Here is a 23,968-nt window from a genome sequence, read left to right as displayed (position 1 = left end):
ACAAACACACTGCCAGATCGTGGTTAGTCAGAAAGATAGTTTGCATCAAGAGGAAAGTCATGAGAAGGAAAGAGACAAATATCTGTATCTTATTCAGTCTTTTCACAGGAACAATTTTCATATCATACTATCAGAGAGCAAACATATTTCTGTATTAAAATCTTCTTGTCAAATGAAGGATGACAAAGACTGCCATTGCATTTGTACCAACTCTGAAGTCGGTACTGCTCGTAAAGACCTTATGTATTGAGACATGTTGTATGCAGATTATTGTGTTTCAAAGTGCACCAAATAAAATATGAATTGTGGCTTTACGTGAATATTGAGGCAAACACCTGAATGAAATGAGAAGAGACGATTGAGAGTATGTTTTGCATCCCCTCTACTGTGTTCATGATAATAAAGGTTTGATTTCAAATGACAAATGTTATGGAACTAATGCAGCTTTTGTGTTGTGTGGCTTTATCATTTTCCTTTAGGCAAAATATAATTTGGGGTTGAAATATGACCTGAACATGTTCTTAACAGATTTTGTGAGATTTGATTTAGATATTTTTGGGCTATTCTCAAAAGCTGTGACATCTGTCATTTTGCAATGGCTTGTCTTTTCTAACAGTCTAATTTCTAGTTTAGCACTCCTACTAAAGCACTAAATTGTCAGTCAAACTGTATTTGCTTTTTAATTCGCAGGAGATTACAGATTAGGCCTGTGATTAAACTCAAACCGAAATCTTTCACAGTTCAAACAGAGGGAATGATGGGATTGTGCCGGAGCTGTCTGCTGGAAGACACGCTCACTATAATCTGTGGCTTTTCAACAGAGGGAGTGACTACATTTCTATCTGTAGTAACTGAAAGATGTTTTTGTAGACTTTTCTCTTTTTAATTGTAAATGTCATAGGAAACTATTTTCCCACATTGTTGCTGTGTTAAATATAACTCTGACCATTTTTTTATTTTAACCTATGAACAAGCTAAGCAACCATATATCATTAACCCTGTTAATCTAGAGGCCAATTTTGCACTACTTTAAATTCACTAAAGAAACATAAAAATCTATTCACGTTTTTTTAATTGCTTGCAATTTGTATGAAAAGAAGGAATCAAAATGTTTTAAAATTTAATAACACGTCCAGTCAGCTACCTCCATCAACATCTATCATTTAGGACATTTTTCCAAAACAATCCCTGGGATTTACTTACAGCTCAGAGAAGGAAAAGCCACCCACATGGTGCCCTAAGATGGTGCTGCCACACGGCTCTAAAAGCATCTGTCCTTGAATGCCATTTTCACCCCCATGTGATGGGATGTTTCCGTGTCTTCCTCTGTCCCCTGGAGGTTAACTTCTGTCTGAGCAGAATGGAGGGAAGTGCAATTGAAGCCCATTATGTCAGCCACGGTTAAGTACAGGGCTTTAAAGTGTGTAGATGCTGAAATGGCTCGAAGAGAAAAGAAAAAATTGCATTCAGAAAAACATGCAAAAGTGGGACAGAAAGGTTCCCAATTCTTAATGCTCAGATTTCTTTATACAATTGCAACTGCAATTGGGGTAATATTCAGTGGCAATGATATACATAATACATAATATAATCTGTAAAGCTACTTTCAAATATGTGTACAAAACATCGACACCCGAAATGCAATAAGAGGAATTACTAGTTTACTTTCCACCCACAACAATGTGAAAATGTCATTCATGTCACAAAACACTTGTTACATAAAAACTGCATTTCATGAAAATGATCACACATCTTTGAATACATTCAGGACTTTTTCTGATTGGCAAAAAATACTAACACCATGGGCTTGTACAGACATCTTTCGCTTTGTGTGGTCCACAAGTCTCACCCATTTACGATCCCTCGGTCAACCTGCACGAAACACTTACGGTGATACATGGCTTGTCATGCTCCAGTCCAAAGTTTGTGCATCAGATTTTTTAACAAAACAACAGAAAAGAAGTAGCAATGTACTGTCAGTAGTACAACACTGTGCTTTCTCCATCCTTGTCCCACAGACCCCCAAAAAGTGAGTAAAAGAGCCACTACTAAACTGATACAAGAGCCAAAGCACGTGGCCATACATTTCACAACACTTATAGTAGCCGAGTGATATGGATGGACTTTATGTAGTTATCAGCACAAGTATACTTTCCATCCACAATTCTACAGATCATTACATGTTACAGGGACAATTCACCTAAAACCCATTTACTCACCCTCATACCATTCCAAACCTGCTTGACTTACTTTCTTCTGTGGAACGCGAAAGAAGATATTCAGAAGAACAGTTTTGAGTCCCATTAATTTCCATTGTATTTTTTGTCCATACTATGGCAGTCAATGAGACCGAAAACCATTCGATTACTAAGATTCTTCAAAATATCTTCATACAGGTTTGAAATGACATGGGGTGAGTCAATTATACATTTTTGGGTGAACTATCTCTTTAAGTGCAGACGTTAAGGAGCTGGCATTGTCCAGACCTCTTTTAAAGAGGTAAAAACTAAACTAAATTTGGCTTGCTTCGGACAAAGTGCACTCCATCATCCACCCCAGTCTTCAGAAAACTTTCAGGAGAAGCTCATAGGTTGCATTGATGATCCCCCATGACAGAAGAGATCGATGGTAGTTGAGCGTCGCTCCGCGGAAGAGCAGCACGATGCTGCCGCCTCGTTCCCGCCACACCGTCATCAGCACTTGATGGCAAGGAACAAACTCGCCCCCAACTTGAGCCTGAGCTCGAGATTTGACCACATTCAGGGGGTAGAACATGATACCCAGCGCCGCCCCCAGCAGCCCGCCACACACAAAGTCATTGGCCATGTGACCCATACGGGTTCGGGCATCAGGTAGCCGCTGCTTAATTGGCCCACGCAAGCCAAAAAACAAAACGTTACTAGGCCCGTTTCGCAACAAAATCGGGACCAGCCCGCGGTAGCACTCTCTCACACCGTAATCCCGCAGGAGAGTTCGGAAGGTGTGGGCGGTGTTGTTGAAACGCCCGTTGTGCCTGTGATCCTGAAGCAGAGTTTGCACCCTTTCAAACGGCGTAAGGGCGGCCTCAGCCGTCCCGGCCAGCACGGCAGCAGCGCTCCGTATAACAAGCTCCGGTGCACCACTTCTGTGAGCGTGACGCAAAAGCAATCGGGAAAAATCCTCATACAGGCCAAACATGATGGCCACGGTGGTGGACTTCTGCAGTAGTGGAGGCAGAAGCCCTCGGTAGAGATGTCTCAACCCTTCCCTCTGCAACTGCCGGACGGCCTCGGTCGCTCGCACCCCATGAAGCTGCTGCCGGAACAACACTTTCTGAATAGGAAAGGTCACGATGATGTTGGTGAACGCAGCAAGCGAGCCGCACACATAGTGTTTTCCCCGACTGCCCAGATTGGCCCCTATTAGCGCGTGGCCACCTTTACTTTGCCGGGCCGTATCCGGGTCCATAGTAGTAACCACCCCCATAGAAAACTAAGCATTGGACTGGTCTGTCAGCAGAAGTGATCCAGGTAAACACCCATCAATAGCATTTTAAGCTGTAGGAAAGAGAAAATAAAGCATAAGAACAGTCAAAAAAACATATCTTGAAGAGCTGATCCAATCCAAACGTGTTATACTGGCCAGTGGTTGCAGGTAAAAGCCTAATCTTTGAAACCGTTTTGCGTAAATTACTGCTGAGATAAGACACGTTACCTAACCGCAGATCAAGTGACCCAAACAGAAAGAGGACAGGAGGACATCAGGCTACTTATCAACTTAAAACTTAACCTTTATATTGTTTGTAATATGGTAAGATAAAAAAAAAAAAATGATGATAAATGATGTGCATTATCCTTTGAAGGTAAGAAAAAACATTGTTTATGTTTATGCACTGGTAAAATTTGAGTTGATTTTGCTTTTATAATGTTCTTTTTTATATATATTGAAATAAAAAGAGAAATCTAGAATCCTTTCTGTAAAAACTAATTACGTCAACAAATTTTAGATTTTGATCCTGGCTTTATCCAATGTTTAGATTTCTGTTCTGGAAATGTATGCAAATTAGTGCATAATTAATTACATAATGCCTCATTTGCATATGTTAAACACTTTAGAAAACTTGCAACCCTAAACACTTATCTTAATGTACCGTGAATAATCAACTAGGAAAGTATGGTGATATATATTTGTTGCATTTTTCCCCCAAACTTATTTACTCACCCCCCTGTCAATCCAAATTTGTGTGATTTCATTCATGTGCAAGACAAAAGGAGACGTTTTGAAAAATGTTCACGCTGATCTTTACTATTCAATGCAAGTATTTAACATGGAGACAAGATATGTTGTGCAAGCTTTTATGTTGTCACATCTGTCGTAATCAAATGCTTCAGTTTGAAAATACAGTAGAAGGTTTTGAAAGAATGTATATCTATAATTACTTTACGAGTCTTGATATATAGTGCACATATTGTCATATAAGGTGTTTTATTGTGCTTTTTGGCGCTTGATAGCCCCTGTTTGCTGTGTGCTTTTGTTGTTGCCGTACATGAAAGAGCAGTGTCACTTTACTAAACATCTCCTGCTGTGTTTCAGGAAGAAAGATGGATCTGAAATGACTTGAGGCTGAGTTATAGCAGTAAACATTGCTTAAAAGCCATGAGAATAATGCATAGACAGTAATCCAATAGCAGACTGGATGCAACTACAACTCATGTGCAAGACTTCTCCAAAAATAAAACGGCACATGTGGTGGTGAGGGAAGAGCTATAGGGACTTCTGAAGGTCATGAAATAACCTGCTGCAATCATAATAAGACTTAAACTGTCCACCATCATATATCAGACTAAAACGCTACCCGATCATGACCCCACAGTGACGACAGGACGAGGTCAGCCAGCTGGACAGATGCCCTAACTTCACTACTCATTAAACACTTACACAGGTAGCTTTTAAGAACGACACAACAGTTATAAAGGACTTTAAGCATGTGTGGCTGAAATGTCCTTGATAGGATCTGACTTTATGTGAATCATCTCTTTCCAGAGTATTTGAGAGCTTGATTCGTTTGTATACGTACATATGACATCTGCATGTATGCTACATACACCTTGTTTAAAATCTGCTGTCATGTGTGCAGATGAAATGTTTCGTTTCCATAACATTCCTTTATTAATCATAACGTGCTGGATAGAGCTAGCAGGCTACCGCTAGCACTACAGTGCCAAAAACATTGTATAGACAAAATCCACACCAGTAACTTATCATGTACATGAGTCTTACCTCCTGTGAAACCAATATAAGTGTAAATACAAAAAACATATACAATATTTTCTGTATATAAACTATGTTGCTCTTTTTGACTACAGCATGTCCTAACAGCAATAATTAAGAGTCAATAACTTTCAAACATCACTTTAATAAACATAAATGACTTGTATGTTATGATTTAATTGCTTAAATGTGTTAATCTGTTATTAGTGTTACAAGAACACACTCCTACGGGAAGCTAATGCTAATATTGTGACAGCACAAGTTAAGATGTTTACACCGCGAATTTATTTACTAAAGGTGTTTATGTTTGTGATTATATAAATCTGCGCAGTTCGTAGAGCTAAATGTATGTAATTAACTACCTTCTGGTCGCGGTCCGGGGGCTGGTTGGGTCAGTGAGGCGGTACCGACTCAGAGCTTCTTTAGTTTTTTTAGTGTTTCCACTTCAGACTGACAGAGGGATGGACCGGAAGTGGTTACGAAAGAATCGCTTCTAGTGTTTCCACTCGCGTGGTGTTTCCACTCGCGTGGCGTTTCACTTACTACACAACAGGAGAAAGTTTTATTCATTTATTTTAGCTTACACAAAATAATATAATAAAGAGAATATTAGAATGGACACAGATTCACAAACTACATATTTGTGATGATTGTAAACAGACATCGTAGATTACAGTTTACACATAATAAAGTGCAGCACCAGAACAGCAGAGGGCAGTCGGAAGAGAAAGACGCGTTGCTTCGCTTTGTGTGCTTTCCACGAAACAGGGAAGGAATCTTCCTTAGACGATTGTAGGGTTAATATAAATAGTATATTTTATTCCGTTAAACAAATAATATGTGGAACGTGAAATACTTTGTCTTAATTTCATTTTAGTATGTTATATATACAAATTAATTGTAAAATCTGCTCTCTACTTTTAAAAAAATAAATTGCACACCATAAAGTTGATAAATTTCCCCGTGTCTGAAATGGTACAGTTCAAGCGTTCAAACATTCGCGGTAAAATTATTATTACTGTCAGACTCTGGATAATTTTTTTTTAAACTTTGTGATAACGCTAGGCTGTTGTTTTTGTTTTTTATTGTAAGTGAGTATTTTATCTATCATTATATGTAATTAAATTAATGCGAAGATGAGTAGGATGACGAGAACTCTGAAAGCTCTTCAGCGCGAGCTGAAGGTGAGTCTTTAATTGTTGTCAGCTGTTTAATGTTTCTTATCCAACGTTATATTTAATCAAGTAATTCCTGAAAAATAAAATTAATTCCACCAATATTTATATTAGGTAATAACAAATATGTTGGTGTTACTATTATTTATGATATAAAATATAGCTAGCATCCATATGTCATGCAACTTTGTACATTTATTATTTTATACGTATTTATATTTGTATTTTTGTTTTAATTTTAATTATTGAAATATGTAACTTTAGTTTTAATGTCACAACTACTTATAAGTTATAAGAAGTTGTTTTGGTTGTTATGATGGTATAATAGGACATATTAATGATGGCAAATTAAATATTAGACATGTTTTGTTTTTTGATAAGTTGTTCCTGAAACATCATATTAATATCAGCAATATTAATGTTATGTGATAACAAATGAACTCTTTTTGTTGTTGTACTATATAATATAGTATTTAATATAACTTAATAATATGACACCCATCATATTTGTATATGTTTGTTATATCATACTTTTTTATATTTTGACTTAATAATTCCTAAAGAATGTCATTTTGAAAACAAATATACTTTTATTATGGGATAATATTTTATTGTTGTTTATAATATGAGTAATATTAAGCATTAAATTATATGTGTAATTTGATACATGTAATAAACGTATAGTATTGACCTGAGACTGAAGTTATAGTATATATATATATATATATATATATATATATATATATATGTTTATGTGTGTGTACCATATACTGTACATGTACTTACTGTACATTCAGTAATATGCACTTAAAGGTTTGGGCAGAATTTGTTGTTAACTTCTGTCATTTCTTAGAATGCAAAACAGAGCAGTAATGATGCAGTGGAGTCCTCACAGCCCCTGGACATTTCATCCATTGAGAGAGCCAGTTTCTTTCAAGGAGATCAGTATTCTCCTCATGGTATGACAATCCTGTAATAATACTGTAAACTGCAATACTGTCGTTTGGAAGAAAAAGCAAAAACATAAAAGTTTTTATATTTATGGCATAAAAAGCAAGTGGTCATCACTTTTTGAAAACAAAGCCTGAAAGTAACTCTTCTAAATAGGCTATAAAGTCCAGAAAGTGACTTTATTTGGTTCTTGGTGTCTTTTGCAGGGAACCCCCTTCACAGTACCGCTTTGGAAGAAGATCTCAGTCCTGGACCAGAACAGAACCAAAAGTCTGCTCCAGAGACGATTGGTCGACCACGAGCTTGGGAAGTGTGCTCTCGGTGTAATGGACACTGATAAGACCACAGTTACTCAGGCTAAGAAAATAAGCAAAGCTGTTTCCGAGGCATTGAATAACAAAGCTTCATCCAAAGAGAACCAGGAACCACATCAAGTCAAGTCAAGTCAAGTCTGCTTTATTGTCAATTCTTCCACATGTACAGTACATACATACAGAGAATCGAGACTGCGTTACTCTCAGACCTGTCAGACAACAAATAAAGGAGAAAAATCAGTAGTAAGGTAGAGTGTGGTCCTGTGAGATCATCGGGTTTCAGAGGCATTTCTGGTACGCAGCTGTGGTTATGCATCAGTATATAAATGTAAAGGCTTTCTGTGTTTTTACTTTTACAGAAGAGGTAAAGGCAGACCTTTGCCAACCATATCAGAAGGCAGAGAGGATGCAGGCAAGAAAAGAACATCAATCCCCACAAGCTACACAGCCAATGTGAGAGTTTAAAGGAATAGTTCACCCAAAAATGTAAATGTTCTCGCTCTCAAGCCTTCCAGGATGTAGATGAGTTTGTTCCTTAATCAGAACAGATTTGGAGAAATGTAGCATTACAGATCACGCAGCAGTGTGAAATAAATGCACAAATGCTTAAAGGAACCCCGGAGTATGACATAAGTGGAAACCCGCCATGAATCAAACATCAAAAAGCCCCAGATCAGACTGCTTTTTGATGAGAATTATTTTCCTGATAGTTTAATACATAAAGTAGCCTGTATATATTAGAATATCTAACATATCCAATATTATTCACACAAATATTTAGTTTAAAGGACCTTGAAAACCCATTTAAGTTTTCATTATTCATAAAAGCACACTTTAATGACTCTTTAAAAACATTTTAGCTGTTTAGACTTCTTAAACTGTTGTGAATCATGGCAGATATGTAAAGTAATTTATTTCGAATGCATGTTTTTTTCACCCTCATTTTTCCAGGAAGCAGTCAAAGGTCGGAGGTCAGTAAAAGAATCCTCTTTGACCCTAGGAGCGGCTCAGAGACAGCAGAGGTCACCGCCATCCTCAGAGGATCTGACAGACGAGGAGGAAAGTTTTGTATGTCTCATTTCTTCATTTATCAGTATCTACATGTATGATATATGAAATATGGCCATTTAATTCAGTTTGTCCTTTACAGCAACCAAGCATGGAGAAGTCTAAGAGAAGAGCGTCCAGTCAGCGGCAAAGTGGCCAGAAACAAAAAAGGAAATCTTCATCTTCATCGGGTACTAAACAAGACAGTTGTTTTAAATGTTTTTTTTTGTTTTTTTAATGCATGAATGCTTTAATAGTGTGCAGTGAAGCTTGTCTTGGTTCTTGCAGTATTTTTCATTTTCGTATTCAAAAAACATAGGTTGCATAAACCAACCAAACAGCACAGAAATGACATTAAATGATATTGCAAAACTAAAAAAAAAAAAAAAAAAATACATTGGCCAAATGCAAAAATGTAAGGGATTTGAGAAGTCCAACTGATCTTGATGTGGTGCTCGATAGTTTCCAGGAGTTTGTCACTCAGTATAAGTAAGTGTGAATTGCACTTATCAAAGTCAATTGCTAAAATATTTGACTCTGGTTTCTGCAGGGAGACTATAAACTCTGAAGCAGTCAAACGCTCCATTGATGCTGTCGGTCGCTCATTTGAGGAGCAGCTCTCAGAGATAGCGAGACTGTTTTTTAGACATTTTCACGTAAAATAAATGGAAATGTTGCTGAAGTCATAATTATAAAAAAATTATTTATTCATAGATCACAGCAACAAAGGAGCTCAAGAATGTGAGAAGATGATTTGTAAAGGATCAAATGACACTGAAGACTGGAGGCTGAGAATTCAGCTTTGCCATCAAAGAAATAAATTACATTTTAAAATATATTGAAATAGAAAATTGTTATTTTTTATGAGTTTTTCCAAATTTTGGACTGGAAATGTTGAATAGCAGAGTTGCTTTGCAGACATTAACCGTATTGTTCTCTCTTTCAGATCAACAGCACTATTAATCAGAAGGGGACCAGACTTGTGGAAGCCAATAATGAGCTCATAAAGTAAGCACTGACAGTAAACATACAGTAACTGATGTTAATTTTGAGATCCGTTATTGTAAAGGGACCATATAAAAGAGAACTGGATTTTTCGACCATTATATAAACGTTACTTGTTCGAATCATAGTAATGAATTTATAACTATAAAATTGAAATGAGTTCCTTGTCTCAGGGGAAAGACAAAGCTGAGAAACCTTCAGAAAGATCATGATGAGATGGAACAGAGACTCAAAGCTCTGAGAGAAGGTTCCTCTTTGCTCACCAACCTGCAGGAGCTCAACAGAAAGTACATGAAGCACTGCACAGCTCATCCGGATGAGGTGGAAACGGTGAGGGACTCTGCAATCAGTTGATTTGGTGTTGATCTTTCATTCCTATTGAGCTCTGTAAGACAAGGCAGGTTTATTTATATAGCACATTTCATACACAGTGCTAATTCAAAGTGCTTGTGTACATAAAATGACTCTACAAGCAAATCATTTCGGCATATTGTATGGCATTGGTGGGATTTATTGTTCTTTGGTCCATTTCTCATTTCGTTTCTGTATCTTGTCTGACAGTATGGCCCATCCTGTATGCCTGCCATGTTGATGGAAGCCAGGTGCATCATGGGAACCGAGCACCAGCTAAAGACTGTTAATGACCATCTTCAGCAGGTCTTCGATGAAACTGAAAATTAATAACTACACACACTGTACAGCTCAACAAATAAACCATTATAATCGAATGGTACATTATCAAAGCCATCATTAGCAAGTGTTGGGAGCCAACCCGGCGTCCGAGGCTCAGACGATACTGTACTGCGCACTACAAGAGAACATCGAGCGGACAATACTTTTCTCACAGTCAGCTGGTGCAAGTCAAACCCGAGGCCAGAGACAATGGAATTGCCAAAAAACTGTTGGACATTATTGAGAAGTTATGTGGCATGGCTTCAATACACTGCTGTGAGAACATTATTGGTATTTTTTCTTTTGGTAGAGTTATCTGCAGACAACGTCATATTTACAAACAGGAATCCTGAAATTCGAAATGAAAAAGCCCCTGAAAAAAACACTGAGATCATTTCTAGTCTAAAGCATCGTCTCCATATGATTCTCTTATGAGACAAGCTCATGCGGGCATTAGAGGACAAAGGGTCTAAGTGACTAAGCACCATTTCAAACCTTACCACCATGAAATTCACCATGATTAATAAAAATAAAAGAATCGTGATGCTTCAGTAATAGTGAAAAGACCTGATGTCAGATGTATTTTCATAACAACAGTATTAAAGATAATAGAATAGCTTGTATACAATATACAGCATAAATTCCTAAAACTAATAAACATTGGGATAAATTGTACATATGCCATTCATTGATGTCACGGGTGAGCTCTGTTCTTACCGGCCCTGAAATAGATCAAATATGGAAAACAAACCATTAGAGGATAAGAAATGGATGTGAGAGGCTAGATGCATCTGTTTTTTATGGATCTCTGCTTTTTTCAGGGTTTCTGGGTTTCTAATTTCTAATAAAATCTTTGTTTGTACTTATCTATTAAGCATATTTGTTGTAAATCTATTAATGATACTTATTGACACTCCTCAAGACGCTCCAACAGATTACTGGTCACAATATTATTTTACAATTGAAAATATTACAGTTTTTGCTGCATTTTTTTTATCAAATATAAAGCCTTGGTTGAGCATAAGTGACTTAAAAAGCATTAAAGATCTTAATTACTTTTTTTAGCTTTTGTCAGGCAGTATGCGACTCGCTGAACTTTATTTAGAGCAGTAATTCTTTACATTTGGACTCCAAAGTCATCCATATCATCCACATCAATATTAAAAAAATAGGAAAAAATTTATATTAATTGTACAAATGCACAGCATTTTAAGATTGCATACACAACTTTCCTGCATCTAGAATTCACATTTTAAAAATGTATTACATTGCTAGGTAATCTGAAATCATTGGTTTGGGCATATCTAGCCTAAATGTGCTCTGTCTATATTGGAAGTTGTCAACGTAGCATTACATTTTGTAATATCAAGCATATGGACTTACTAACTCTGTAAAGTCACTGTTTAAGGGCCAGATTTCACGTTTATGGAATTGTGTTCTTCTGTTAATTTGCCCTGTTTAGTAAATCTGGACCTAGGACTGATAATAAACTTCTTAAACCAACTAAGGACATTATTGTTCACTCCTCTATTGATCAGTGTAATATTAAATTAAATGTATGCATTTAGCAGATGCTTTTATCCAAAGCGACTTACAGTGCATTCAGGCTATCAATTTTTACATGTGTTCCCAGGGAATCGAACCCCCGACCTTGCGCTTGCTTGCTTGCTAGTGCAGTGCTCTACCAGTTGAGCTACAGGAACACATATATGTCTTATAATATATATAATGTTTCTTAACAGTTCTTTAATCTCTATCACCCTGGTTGAATTAGTTGATATTCAGCATTTAAATCCTCTAATCACTACTTTTTCAAACGTTGAAATGGTTGGAATTTACTTTATTTTAAGTACAGTTAAGTCTTTGAATTCAACTACCAGCATATTAGATCCACTTCCCCGTTCAGTTATTAAGAACTGTCTCGCATCATTCTGTCCTCACATGGTTTCAGTTGTAAATTTATCACAGAGTTGTGGAATTGTTCCTCCAGCATTAAAATTAGGCCCAACACTGAACCCTGAAAAACTCCCTGCCAAACAGGCACGGTATTGGATTTATGATTAACAAGTTAACAAACTGGGCACAACTGGAAAGACACAGCAAATTATGCAGCCTGTCCAACAGAACAGAGTGGCACTATATCAAAAGCAGAAGAAGTCTAACATGACCAAGATACTGTATGTGATGTAACCAAACACAGCTTTAGACCCAAAAGCAGAACAGCCTAAATATGCAAATAGAATTAATTTATTGCCAAAAGCCAAGCAACACAATCCATCTCTCATTTGCTGTTGAAGATTGGGGTGCAGGAAACTAAACAGGCCATAAATTTGTTGGTAGAGCTGAGAAACTAGTTTGTTGAATGGGTGTGGATGGTGGAATGAGGTCTAAAACTGGAGAAACAGAATTAGAATTTCAACATAACACCCGATCTAAAGACACCGAGAGGTCTTAGCACAGTACCACATTAGCAGACTGAACAATCTGGCAGCAAATACCTCAAGAAACAAGGCTTAACTACTGGAGGCAGATGAGTTGATTCGCAGCAGGTGATTCACATTCAGCAATCAGCCACAGAGAGGAGCGCATAGCCATGCCCTGGTACACACTGACTCATTGAAACACACACAAAATGGAAAAACACAGCTGGCCAAAAATCCAAATCCATGACAGCATGTATCAGAGTCACAACACGCTCCAGTAGTTTAGCTAGAAATGGTAGGTTAGAAATAGGTCTATAATTAGACAAACCAAAAACAACAACAACAAAAAACCAGGCTTCTGGTTTAATTGCAGCTATTTTTATATATGCCTTGGCTTGGGCAGAGTATCAGAAAATATGGTCTTTGATATCACTGCTATGCAGATGACACTCAGATTTACATCACCAGTAGCCCTGATGTCCATTGCATGTTAAGTATGTGTCTAGAAGAGACCAGGAACTGGAAACAGAATAACTTCCTGAAGTTGAATGGCTCCCAAACTGATTTGATACTGATTTGTATTGGCGACTAAGTAAGGCTGATCAAATTAGGTACTGTAGGTTGTTGATTCCAGCATGGTATTTCTTATTTCACAGGTGGGGAATCTTGATACGTTACATTTGATGCACTTATAAAACACATTCATTAAACTGCTCTTTACCATCTTAAGAACCTTGCATTCTCAACATCGCTGATACAAAAAGAGGGTTATACACACCTTCATTATGACTAAGCTGGATTATTGTAATACCTTGTTCTCTTTCCTTCCAGCTGAATCTCTAACCAGGCTACAGTATGTCTAAAATTCTGCTGCTTGTGTGCTTTCTTGAACTGCTCCCCGGGTGTGATGTAGTGTTATATGCATTTATGGTGTAATTGTATATTGACTCCACTAGAGGGCTACCTTGGGTTGACTTAGTGGGGGTTACGGTGTTAGACGAGTTAGACAGTGGTTTTGCATGAGCGGGTTAGCAGCAGGAGCTGCTTGTGTTCTATAATAAATATGTGGTTCTGAGTTATAACTCTCTGTGTACGTAGTCTACTGGATACACTGCAACAGAAGAAACACTACATGGTGTCAGAAGTGGGATTTTCATGAACCCGAGCCTGCGTTCGACAGCACTGAGACTTGACAAAGATAGTGAGCTCATCCTGACTTGAGTCTGCCATAGTAAAAAAAAAAAAAAAATTCCAACAAACATGGATCAGTTCAGATTACCACCTCCATTAGTCCTGTCGGGGAATACAGGTGAAAACTGGAGAAGATGGATACAGCGGTTCAACATTTACATGACTGCTACTGGTTCAGATTCAAAACGTGAAAAGGTAAAAATTGCAATTCTCCTTCATGCTTTAGGAGAGGAGGCCTTAGAAGTATACAATTCACTGTCTATTGAGCCAGATGGGGAGAATGAAACAATGCAAGATATAGTAACTGCACTGGAGAAGTATTGCCTATCCAGAAAGAATGTTGTTTTCAAAAGGCACCAATTCTGGGCCTACCCCATGCCTGATTCGATTACCATCGATAAGTATGTCACAGAACTAAAAAAAAAAGAGTAAGGACTGTGAATTTGGCTCAACAGAATCTGACATGATAAGAGACAAGATTGTGTTCAGTATCAGTGAGCAACGTTTAAAGGAGAGGCTCTTAAGAGAAACTAACCTGACTCTTGAAAAAACTGTGGATATTTGCAGAGCGGCAGAGGCAGCTAAAACACAGATTGAAGCAATGGGAGAGCAGAATAAAATTGTTCATGCCATTAAAAAGAAGACAAAAGATGCTAAACAGAACAAGAGATATGAAAGAACATCATCTCAACAGCACAAAGCAGTTTCATTCACCTGCAAAAAGTGTGGAAAATCTCACCTCCCACGACAGTGTCCAGCCTTTGGCGCAACATGTCATGCCTGTGGAAAACGGAATTACTTTGCCTCAGTGTGCATGTCTGAACAAAAAAGACACAATGCCTAAACACAATAGAAATGTCACTGTTGATTCATTATTCATCGGGTCAGTTGAACTAAAAGAGACCCATGGCTCTGTACAGAACGCATGGTACACGGATGTAGTCATTGGAAATGTGACAGTGAAGTTCAAATTGGACTCTGGAGCAGAAGCCAATATTATACCTCTAGACATTTATCAATCTCTGCACGAATCAGCGTTGCTGCAACCGACTTCGACTATGCTGGTGGCGTATGGTGGAACTAAATTAAAGCCTGGCCAATAGGCGTGGCCAATATTCAGTGTGTCACACCCAAAGTGCAAGTTTGCTTACCCTTTTACATCACCCGACACTCGTCCATTCCAATACTTGGTAAGGAAGCATGTGAACAGATGCAACTGCTAAAAAGAGTTGAGACTGTTGTAATCAAGCGATCTAACTCCAAAGAGGAATTGATAGCACAACATCCAACAGTTTTTGAAGGGCTCGGTCAGTTTCCGGGTGAACATCATATTCATGTTGATCCAAAAGCAATCCCGGTCATACATGGCTGCAGGACAATTCCCTTAGCAGTGCTGGGCAAACCGAAAGACACACTGGGTCAGCTGTTACAAGCAGACGTCATAGCGCCAGTCACCCAGCCCACTCCTTGGGTCAACAGCCTTGTAGTCACTGAAAAAAAGAATGGGTCATTACGAGTATGCTTGGATCCTCGTGATCTAAATAAAGCTGTTCTTCGTCAACACTTCTCTATTCCAACAACTGAAGATGTCCTGTGCAAGCTTGCTGGAAAGAAAATTTTCTCCATCTTTGATGAAAAGGACAGATATTGGCAAGTCAAACTTGACACGGAATCCTCTGCACATTCAACACGCCATGGGGTAGATACAGATTCAAACGTCTACCATTTGGTATCAAGTCTGCTAGTGAAGTTTTTCAGCAGTACAATAATGAAGTGTTCGGAGACATAAGTGGTGTACACATTGTAGCTGATGATATGATTGTCGCAGCTGCCACAGAACAAGAACATGATGTTATTGTTGCTAAAATTATGGAGAGAGCAAAAAAGCACAATGTGAAATTCAACCCCGACAAGATTCAGTTCAAGGTGAACAATGTACATTTCATGGGCCATGTGATAACTCCACAGCGTGTGAAAGCAGATGACGGCAAGATACAGGCAGTACTAAGCATGCCAGCACCCATGGACAGACAAGCACTGCAGCGTCTTTTGGGTATGATAAGATATCTTGCACCGTTTATTCCAGGTGAGGCATCACTCACAGCTCCTCTCAGACAGCTGTTGAGAAAGGACATAGCATTCCAGTGGCAACCAGAACATGACAAGGCACTGTCTGCACTCAAAACAGCACTGACAAACACACCAGTTCTCAGGTACTATGACCCCAACACAGCACTCACCATACAAACAGATGCATCCAAAGACGGCTTAGGATCATGTCTTTTGCAGGAGGGGCAACCAATAGCATATGCGTCCAGGTCTTTAACAGATACAGAAAAGAACTACGCCCAGATTGAAAAGGAGCTACTGGCGATTGTCTTTTCGACCAAAAAGTTCCATCAGTATGTGTACGGACGCAGTGTGAATGTCCAGACTGACCACAAGCCATTGGAGGCTATCTTCAAGAAGCCATTGAGCAAAGCTCCAGCGAGACTCCAGCGCATGCTCTTACAGCTACAGAAGTATGACCTCATTGTCCAATACACACCTGGTAAGGACATGTTAATTGCTGATACACTGTCACGTGCTGTCGCTGAAGGCCAACACACATGTGCAGAAGATCTCAGTGATGAAAGGGTCATATATTCACTTGAAGCAACAGAGGCTCTCAGTGAAGAAATGCTGAAGCAGCTTAAAGATGCTACTGCAAGAGATAGTACACTCCAGTTGCTTGTGAAAACTCAAAAGACAGGATGGCCGACACATAGAAAGACACTCAGTCCCTCGATTCATCAGTTCTGGCCTGTCAGACACACTGTGGCTATGCAAGATGGCATATTACAGGTAGCAGGTAGAATCTTGATTCCTGAGTCAATGAGAACAGAGATGTTGCAGAAACTACATATCTCACATCAAGGAATGCAGCGCACAAAAGCACATGCCAGAAAACTTCTGTATAGGCCTGGAATGACCAAACACATAGAGCAGATGATTGAAATGTGTCCAACGTGCCAGCAGTTTCAGCCCAGGAACCAGAAAGAGCCACTCATCTCTCATGAAATCCCAGAGCTCCCCTGGTTAAAAGTAGCTGCCGACATCTTTGAAATCAGAGGTCAGTCATTTTTACTGATTGTCGATTATTTGTCAAAATTTCCTGAGGTGATGAACATCAGAGACAAGACTGCGCACACAGTAATTGAAACGATGAAAGCAGTGTATGCAAGGCATGGCATTCCAAAAGAGCTAGTGTGCGATCATGTACCCTTTGCTAGCTATGAAATGAAGACGTTTGCTGCGGAGTGGGGCATTAAGTTGACACACTCAAGTCCGGCCTATCCTCAGTCAAATGGGATGGCGGAAAGAACAATCAAAACGGTCAAACAAGTCCTAAAGAAAGCTGAACAATCAGGAGTGGACCATCACCTTGCTCTCCTCTCACTGAGAAATACTCCTATCACTGGTATGTCCCACTCACCAGCTCAGGTTCTGATGGGAAGAGTTCTAAGGAGCACCTTACCAGTGTCCAGTGAAGTCCTGCGCCCAACTACTCCCAAAGGTGTTCATCAGGCGCTCCAAACCCTGCAAAAGAAGCAAGCGTGTCACTACAATGTGGGGGCAAAAAGTCTTCCAGAACTGCATGCGGGAAATACTGTGCACATTGAAACAGACAGAGGGTGGCAACCGGGTCTTATTGTTTCAAAACGAGATGAACCAAGATCCTATAATGTTGTCAATGAAGCAGGACGACAGTTTCGCCGCAACAGGCGCCACCTGAGGAAAACAATTCACAAGCCTACAGAAACATTTAATCCAGAAGTTGAGACCCATGACGATACACACTCTCACATCCCAGAGGCACATGAAGTGACAGATCAGCCTGTACAGTGTGTGCCAGAGCAATCTGTATGTAACAGCAGCACCACAACCACCAAGACTGGTCGGGTTGTAAAAGTTCCTGTGATGTTTCAGGACTACTGTATGAATTGACTGTATATTTACCTAGTAATTAAGGTGAAGCATTTTTAAGCTCTGAACTGCTTAATATGCAAGATGTTTGCTATAAGTAAGAAAGAAAATGTTCCTGTTACGAGAACTTTAAGATCTATATCCAGAGTTCATATCCTGTTTATTGCTTGTATTGTTTTCTGTGAAAAGGGAGGATGTGATGTAGTGTTATATGCATTTATGGTGTAATTGCATATTGACTCCACTAGAGGGCTACCTTGGGTTGACTAAGTGGGGGTTACTGTGTTAGACGAGTTAGACAGTGGTTTTGCATGAGCGGGTTAGCAGCAGGAGCTGCTTGTGTTCTATAATAAATATGTGGTTCTGAGTTATAACTCTCTGTGTACGTAGTCTACTGGATACACTGCAACAGAAGAAACACTACACCGGGAACACATTACAACCGGTGCTTCCAGTTGCACTGGCTTCCTATTAACGCTATAAGATTGATTCTGAAGTTCTAATGTGAACATATGGGACTGCACGGGATGTGTCTTTGTGATCTTATTAGTCTTTATATTCCACCACACCCTATCTGTTCTGCCAACTCTCTTTTACTCTGTCAGCCTTCATTTAAATTTAAGATATATGGGGGAAAGAGCTTTTTCATTAAAAGCCCTCAAGCTGGAATGCACTTCCTTCTACCATCAGAAACTCTTCAACTTTGGAACACTTTAAAATTCGTAAAGACACATTTATTTAAGGTTGGTTTTAATTAACTGTTGTTTTGTTCTTGTTATTTTAGTTTTATTGACTGGATGCACTTTGGGTTTAAGAAAAGTGCATTACAAATAAACTGCATTATTATTTTATGTGCACATTTAGGCTTCCAAGCATCTTTTGAGCATTGCATTGTGCATTTCAAGCATCCAGGGCTATTAAAACAGAAACAACAAAAAAAGCTATCTTCATCAATTGAACAAAAATAAGCAAATTAGATTTCTGAAGGTTCATGTAAAAAGAATTACAAACGTGAACGCAGAATCAGCCAATCAGCATTTTCTGTTCGAGCAGAATACGTAAATTTAGATTTAGATAAAGCTAAAAAATCCGCTATAAGAATTACTTTCGGAATGACTTCTATAATATTGTACTGTACTTTTAGAGACTGTTGTGTTTACTGCGCATGCGTTTTCGTGGGTGGAGCCAGTCTCACGGAACTATTAGGATTTAATGCTTGGTTCTTTGGTTCATATTTATGAGTAGGATTTCGCTATTGAAAAGACGTTAAAAATATTAATTAATATTTACAATCTAAAATTTGTCTTAGAGGACGTTAAAAATATCACTCCATTAATATTTACAATATAAATTTGTCTACGTTCTACCCTCCCTCCCTGTTAAAGAGAAACTTTCTTTGGGTTTGTACTAGTTTAAAACTTTCCGGATCATCAAAACTATTTGTTTGTCATTTCTTTTTCAGAAGGAAAACACCTGACAACACAACTGTAAGTTATTTACCTTAGTCACACTACTGATCACCTTAATTACATTTATATATATATATATATATATATATATATATATATATATATATATATATATATATATATATATATATATATATATATATTGTTTCAGAATGAAATGTGCTTTTAAAAAAACGAATGACAAATGGATTTAGATTTAAAAAATAATAAGAAATCAGAAGTGACTGTAAATGCCACTAGAGACTCAATGGATTCTGTTTCTGGTTAAAATTAGGTTTTGTCTCATTAAGGTGGCTGTGATAGTCTAAGACAAAAATTCATAATACAAAGTTACCATAAATCCAGATATTTGTGATCATTGTGGATGTTCAACATGTAGAGACTAAGAAAGAAACAAACAAGTTATCTTTATATGAACTTGTTACACCTGTTGTTTTAAAGGTCAGGCTTTATGGGAAGTGCGTTTGAAAACACATATTGTATGGTCATTTCCTTACAAGAATACAGTAGTCATCCTAAAGTATTGTATGTCATTTTTATGAATAGTTGTAGTAACATAAGTGTGTGTGAGTGTACAAAATCAGTGACTTGCATAGAAACTTGCAAAAAAAAAAAAAAAGAAAAAAATATATATATATATATATATATAAATTTCCTCATGTTATGTTACTTGGAATTGCTAGAGAATGTGTTGATTTGACATAATAGTCTATAACATTTATTAAAATTGCTGGAAATCTGAAGCATTATGTATCAGTAGATCTGTTTCTTTTGTTTCCCTTTAGTGACCATGTCGGACTCTGTGGATGCCAGACAAGTGAATGCCAAAGAGTATGTGTGATTTAAATGAAAACTGATCAACTGCAGAAATGCAGAAAAACAGGCATACGAAAGGAATAGTTCAGCCAAAACCAAAACTTTGATAGATGAGTTTGTTTCTTCATCTGAACAGATTTTAAATTGCTCACTAATGTTTCTATGTAGTGAATCCGTTGGTGAGCAAGTGATGTAAAGCACTTTTTATTTTATTTTTTTTTACATCCGTTCTGATGAAGAAACCTGTATACATCTGAAATGGCCTGAGGGTGAAATACATTTTCAGCTAATTTTCATTTGTGAGTGAATAATCAAAATTAGTCAAAAATAAGGAAAAATCTCATTGTGAAGTTAATGAAAGTAACTGCTAACTAACCACTTTTTATTTACCACTTCCTAAAGTGTCAGTAAATCATTTCCACAGTAATTGTGAACGCATCATAAAAGTCTCTTTGTTTGCACAGGGGTTCAAATGTCACAGATGCTGGAATTGATCAGACGGATGCCAAACCACATTCAGATGTTTTTCAATACAATATGAACTATCCCAGTCTGGGACAATGTATCGTCATCAACAACAAGAATTTCCAGAGAAATACAGGTACGAGCTGGGACTAGCCCTGATGAGTTGAACAGGTTAGTAGTAATGTCCTGATACTTTTTTGATTAATCCTTTTTTTCCCCTTTTTTGAACAGAATTGGGAGTTCGTAACGGGACAGACGAGGATGCAAAGAATGTGTTTCAGGCCTTCTCAAATCTGGGCTTCAAAACGAAAATTTACAATGATCAGACTGTGTCACAGATGAGAAATTTGTTAACTAAAGGTATGTTGATTGAGTCTGAATAGTGATTGGTTACAATAATTGAATTGATCAGTCATAAACTCGTATATTCTTTCATCCTCAGTGTCTAAAGAAGATCACAGTAAATCAGCCATGTTTGCGTGTGTGTTGCTGAGTCATGGAGAAGATGATAGGATATTTGGCACAGATGACTGTATTGAGCTGAAGGAACTGTTTGCACTCTTCAGAGGAGACCGCTGCAGATCACTGGTGGGGAAACCCAAGCTTTTCTTCATTCAGGTGAGTTGATTGATACTATAGAAGTCTTTTATTGTTCAGAATTGTGTTATTTTACTTTTTACTACCACTGATTTACTTCATTTTAATTTGTATTAGTTTATATATGTATGTATGTGTGTGTGTGTGTGTACATTATATATATATATATATATATATATATATATATATAACACTACGGGCCATTGAATGTTTGAACCTGATTGGTTTCTGAATGTTCTGAGGTATGCAGTTATTTTCTGGGAAACACACGGCGAACGTAGTTCAAGGCAGCTCATCATCATCATTGGTTTCATCATCAAGAAACATGCAAATCAGTGCAGTCGTTTTACAATAAACCAAATGACCCACAGGCTGACAAGTTTGGGCAGCAGAAGTGACGAGCATTTATCATGCCGTACATCACACACATTCATATCGCTCTACTGCAGTAACAAGTTAGCCCCAGTCATTTTTCCAGATTCTGAAATAGTTCAGAAAAAAGCTGTAGAAACCTTGGGTGATATTTTGGGACAGGTAGTGTCTTAATCTTTTAGTCGGTGGGTTTAAAAAGAAATTTAGGCAATGTATTACAGAATGCTTGAAATGTCTACTTTTAAACTAAAATATTCAAACCAAAATAAATAGGCTACTCTCTGATTATGTAATCCATATGAAATGTGCATTTCTCTCTGGTGTTCATGGTGTGTCCGCATCGTCAGCTTCATCTTAGCAGCGACACAGAAAACACCAGTTTATTACTAAACAATGAAATGAGTCCTTGCTAATTTAAACACATTCATAATCATTACTTTAACCGGTTCTTTGTGGCAAGCCTTAAGTGTGCGGTCATAACGCTTATTATGCTGTAGGCTATAGTCTATTTAAGTAATTAAAATAATATAAAGGGGCGACGCATTTGCTACTTGTAAAAAATGCGGGTCAGGAAGCGGGTCATGTACTATATTTTCTTTTTCTTTTTTTGCGGACCGAGTTGCGGGCGGGTTAGTTGAAAACATCGGTCAGGTGCGGGTTATTTATACATTGACCGGCGCATCACTTGTGCTCAGGACACGTGTCAGAATAAATAAATAAATAAATAAATATATATATATATATATATATATATATATATATATATATATATATATATATATATATATAGATAGATAGATAGATAGATAGATAGATAGATAGATAGATAGATATTAGAACCTGCTTTAATGGTTCACAATTTCCATTTGCAATTGTGACAATGTCATAAATTTTTTATATGAACAAAAATGATATCTGCTTAATATCAATAAAAAAAGTGCTTACAGGATTCCTAAAGAAAACAAAACAATTGTAAAACAATAAAATAAATGCAGATGTCGAACCTTTCCATTTGGATTTCACAGGTTTTTCATTTTGTATTTGTTCTGCATGGAATCACAGAAACCGTGACACAAGCACCAACCCAACTGCACTCCTATTAAAGGGCTCTTGCTTTTTTTTTTTTTTTTAAGTAGCCAGTAGACTTTAGTTCAATGACATGCAGTGATGCAAATGATATGACATCAATAGCTTCTTACACAGATGCTTGAGTGTCTGTCCTGTGTGTCTCCAGGCTTGCAGAGGCACAGGTCTGGATGATGGCATCGAGTGCGACAGTGTAGGTGGAGAGGAGGCACAGAGGATTCCTATAGAGGCAGACTTTTTGTATGTCTACTCCACTGTACCAGGTAACTAATATTTGAAGAAACTTTCTTGAGAACCAAAGAAAATGCACAGATATAAATGCCCTTACTTCTTTCTTTTCTGTCTGTTCTCAGGTTATTACTCTTGGAGGAACAATGCTAATGGTTCCTGGTTCATCTCCTCACTGTGTGAGATGCTGTCAAAATACGGCAAGCAGCTGGAGATCATGCAGATCATGACACGTGTCAACCACAAGGTGGCGCTGGACTTTAAATCCTCCTGCAATGATCCAAGGATGACTAACAAGAAACAAATCCCATGTATTATGTCTATGCTGACCAAAGAAGTATGTTTCCCTAAATAATTAATGTGTATTTAACTGATTATGTTGCAGTGGGGTACAAACACTTTTAAATCATTATTTTAATAATTATTATGTAGCCGTTTATAGCACTGCAGACTGCAGTCAAAACAGGAAGGGATATAAAGGGAATTTTAAGGGAAATACTGGATTTTAATACACAATTTTTTGATCATGGGTATTTGAAATTATCTATATTTTCGTAATCCTGGTGTGTAAAATGTTACAGTGCTGGGTTTGACACAGACAGCTCTTTTATGATTTTTTTGGCTGTCACTCACCATTTGTGCATTGCTTGGTTCGTCTGCGAGGTTCACGGTTCTCAGTTTCATCATCAGTTATCATCAGAAGTTCTGAACATAAATAATAGCACAATTTGTATTATGATAAATAAACATTTTAGTTTGCTATTAAGCTTGTGTGCTTTGTGTAATTTGTGTTGAGAATGTAAAGTTTATTCAGAATTTTTACACAAAAAAAAACTTGACAACTTTTATCAAAGAATCTTGAAAATTATTTCCACAAAAAAAATAAGCAATGACAGTGTTAATATTAATAATAATAAAAGTTTCTCACTTAATCAGCATGA

The 23,968-nt window shown here is 37.7% G+C and overlaps 2 protein-coding genes and 1 pseudogene across 2 annotated transcripts; 2 read left to right on the top strand and 1 right to left on the bottom strand.

Moving 5' to 3' along the window:
* Nucleotides 1–1,768: 1,768 nt before the first annotated feature.
* On the bottom strand, nucleotides 1,769–5,712 carry LOC113113802 (solute carrier family 25 member 51-like). The gene is made up of 2 exons (XM_026280284.1): nucleotides 5,613–5,712; nucleotides 1,769–3,536 (listed from the first exon to the last, which is right to left on the bottom strand). Exon 2 carries the CDS (start codon nucleotides 3,463–3,465, stop codon nucleotides 2,563–2,565), a length of 903 nt encoding a protein of 300 aa, XP_026136069.1. The 5' UTR covers nucleotides 3,466–3,536; nucleotides 5,613–5,712; the 3' UTR covers nucleotides 1,769–2,562.
* Nucleotides 5,713–5,958: 246 nt separating this feature from the next.
* On the top strand, nucleotides 5,959–11,902 carry LOC113113800 (centromere protein U-like; annotated as a pseudogene).
* Nucleotides 11,903–19,181: 7,279 nt separating this feature from the next.
* LOC113113799 (caspase-7) lies at nucleotides 19,182–23,784 on the top strand. The gene is made up of 7 exons (XM_026280283.1): nucleotides 19,182–19,481; nucleotides 20,249–20,294; nucleotides 20,744–20,880; nucleotides 20,976–21,104; nucleotides 21,187–21,362; nucleotides 22,948–23,062; nucleotides 23,153–23,784. The coding sequence occupies exons 2-7, from the start codon at nucleotides 20,254–20,256 to the stop codon at nucleotides 23,380–23,382; spliced, it is 828 nt and encodes a 275-aa protein (XP_026136068.1). The 5' UTR covers nucleotides 19,182–19,481; nucleotides 20,249–20,253; the 3' UTR covers nucleotides 23,383–23,784.
* Nucleotides 23,785–23,968: the final 184 nt, after the last annotated feature.

Source organism: Carassius auratus, chromosome 14, assembly GCF_003368295.1.
Source record: "Carassius auratus strain Wakin chromosome 14, ASM336829v1, whole genome shotgun sequence".
Taxonomy (NCBI): Eukaryota; Metazoa; Chordata; class Actinopteri; order Cypriniformes; family Cyprinidae; genus Carassius; species Carassius auratus.
This window is presented reverse-complemented; position numbering and strand designations above follow the sequence as displayed.

Coding starts and splice junctions, on each gene's coding strand:
- LOC113113799 (XM_026280283.1), top strand. CDS start 20,254: ATGTCGGACTCTGTGGATGCCAGACAAGTGAATGCCAAAGA. Junction 20,295..20,743: donor AGACAAGTGAATGCCAAAGA/GTATGTGTGATT, acceptor TTGTTTGCACAG/GGGTTCAAATGTCACAGATG. Junction 21,105..21,186: donor GAGAAATTTGTTAACTAAAG/GTATGTTGATTG, acceptor TTTCATCCTCAG/TGTCTAAAGAAGATCACAGT.
- LOC113113802 (XM_026280284.1), bottom strand. CDS start 3,465: ATGGGGGTGGTTACTACTATGGACCCGGATACGGCCCGGCAAAGTAAA.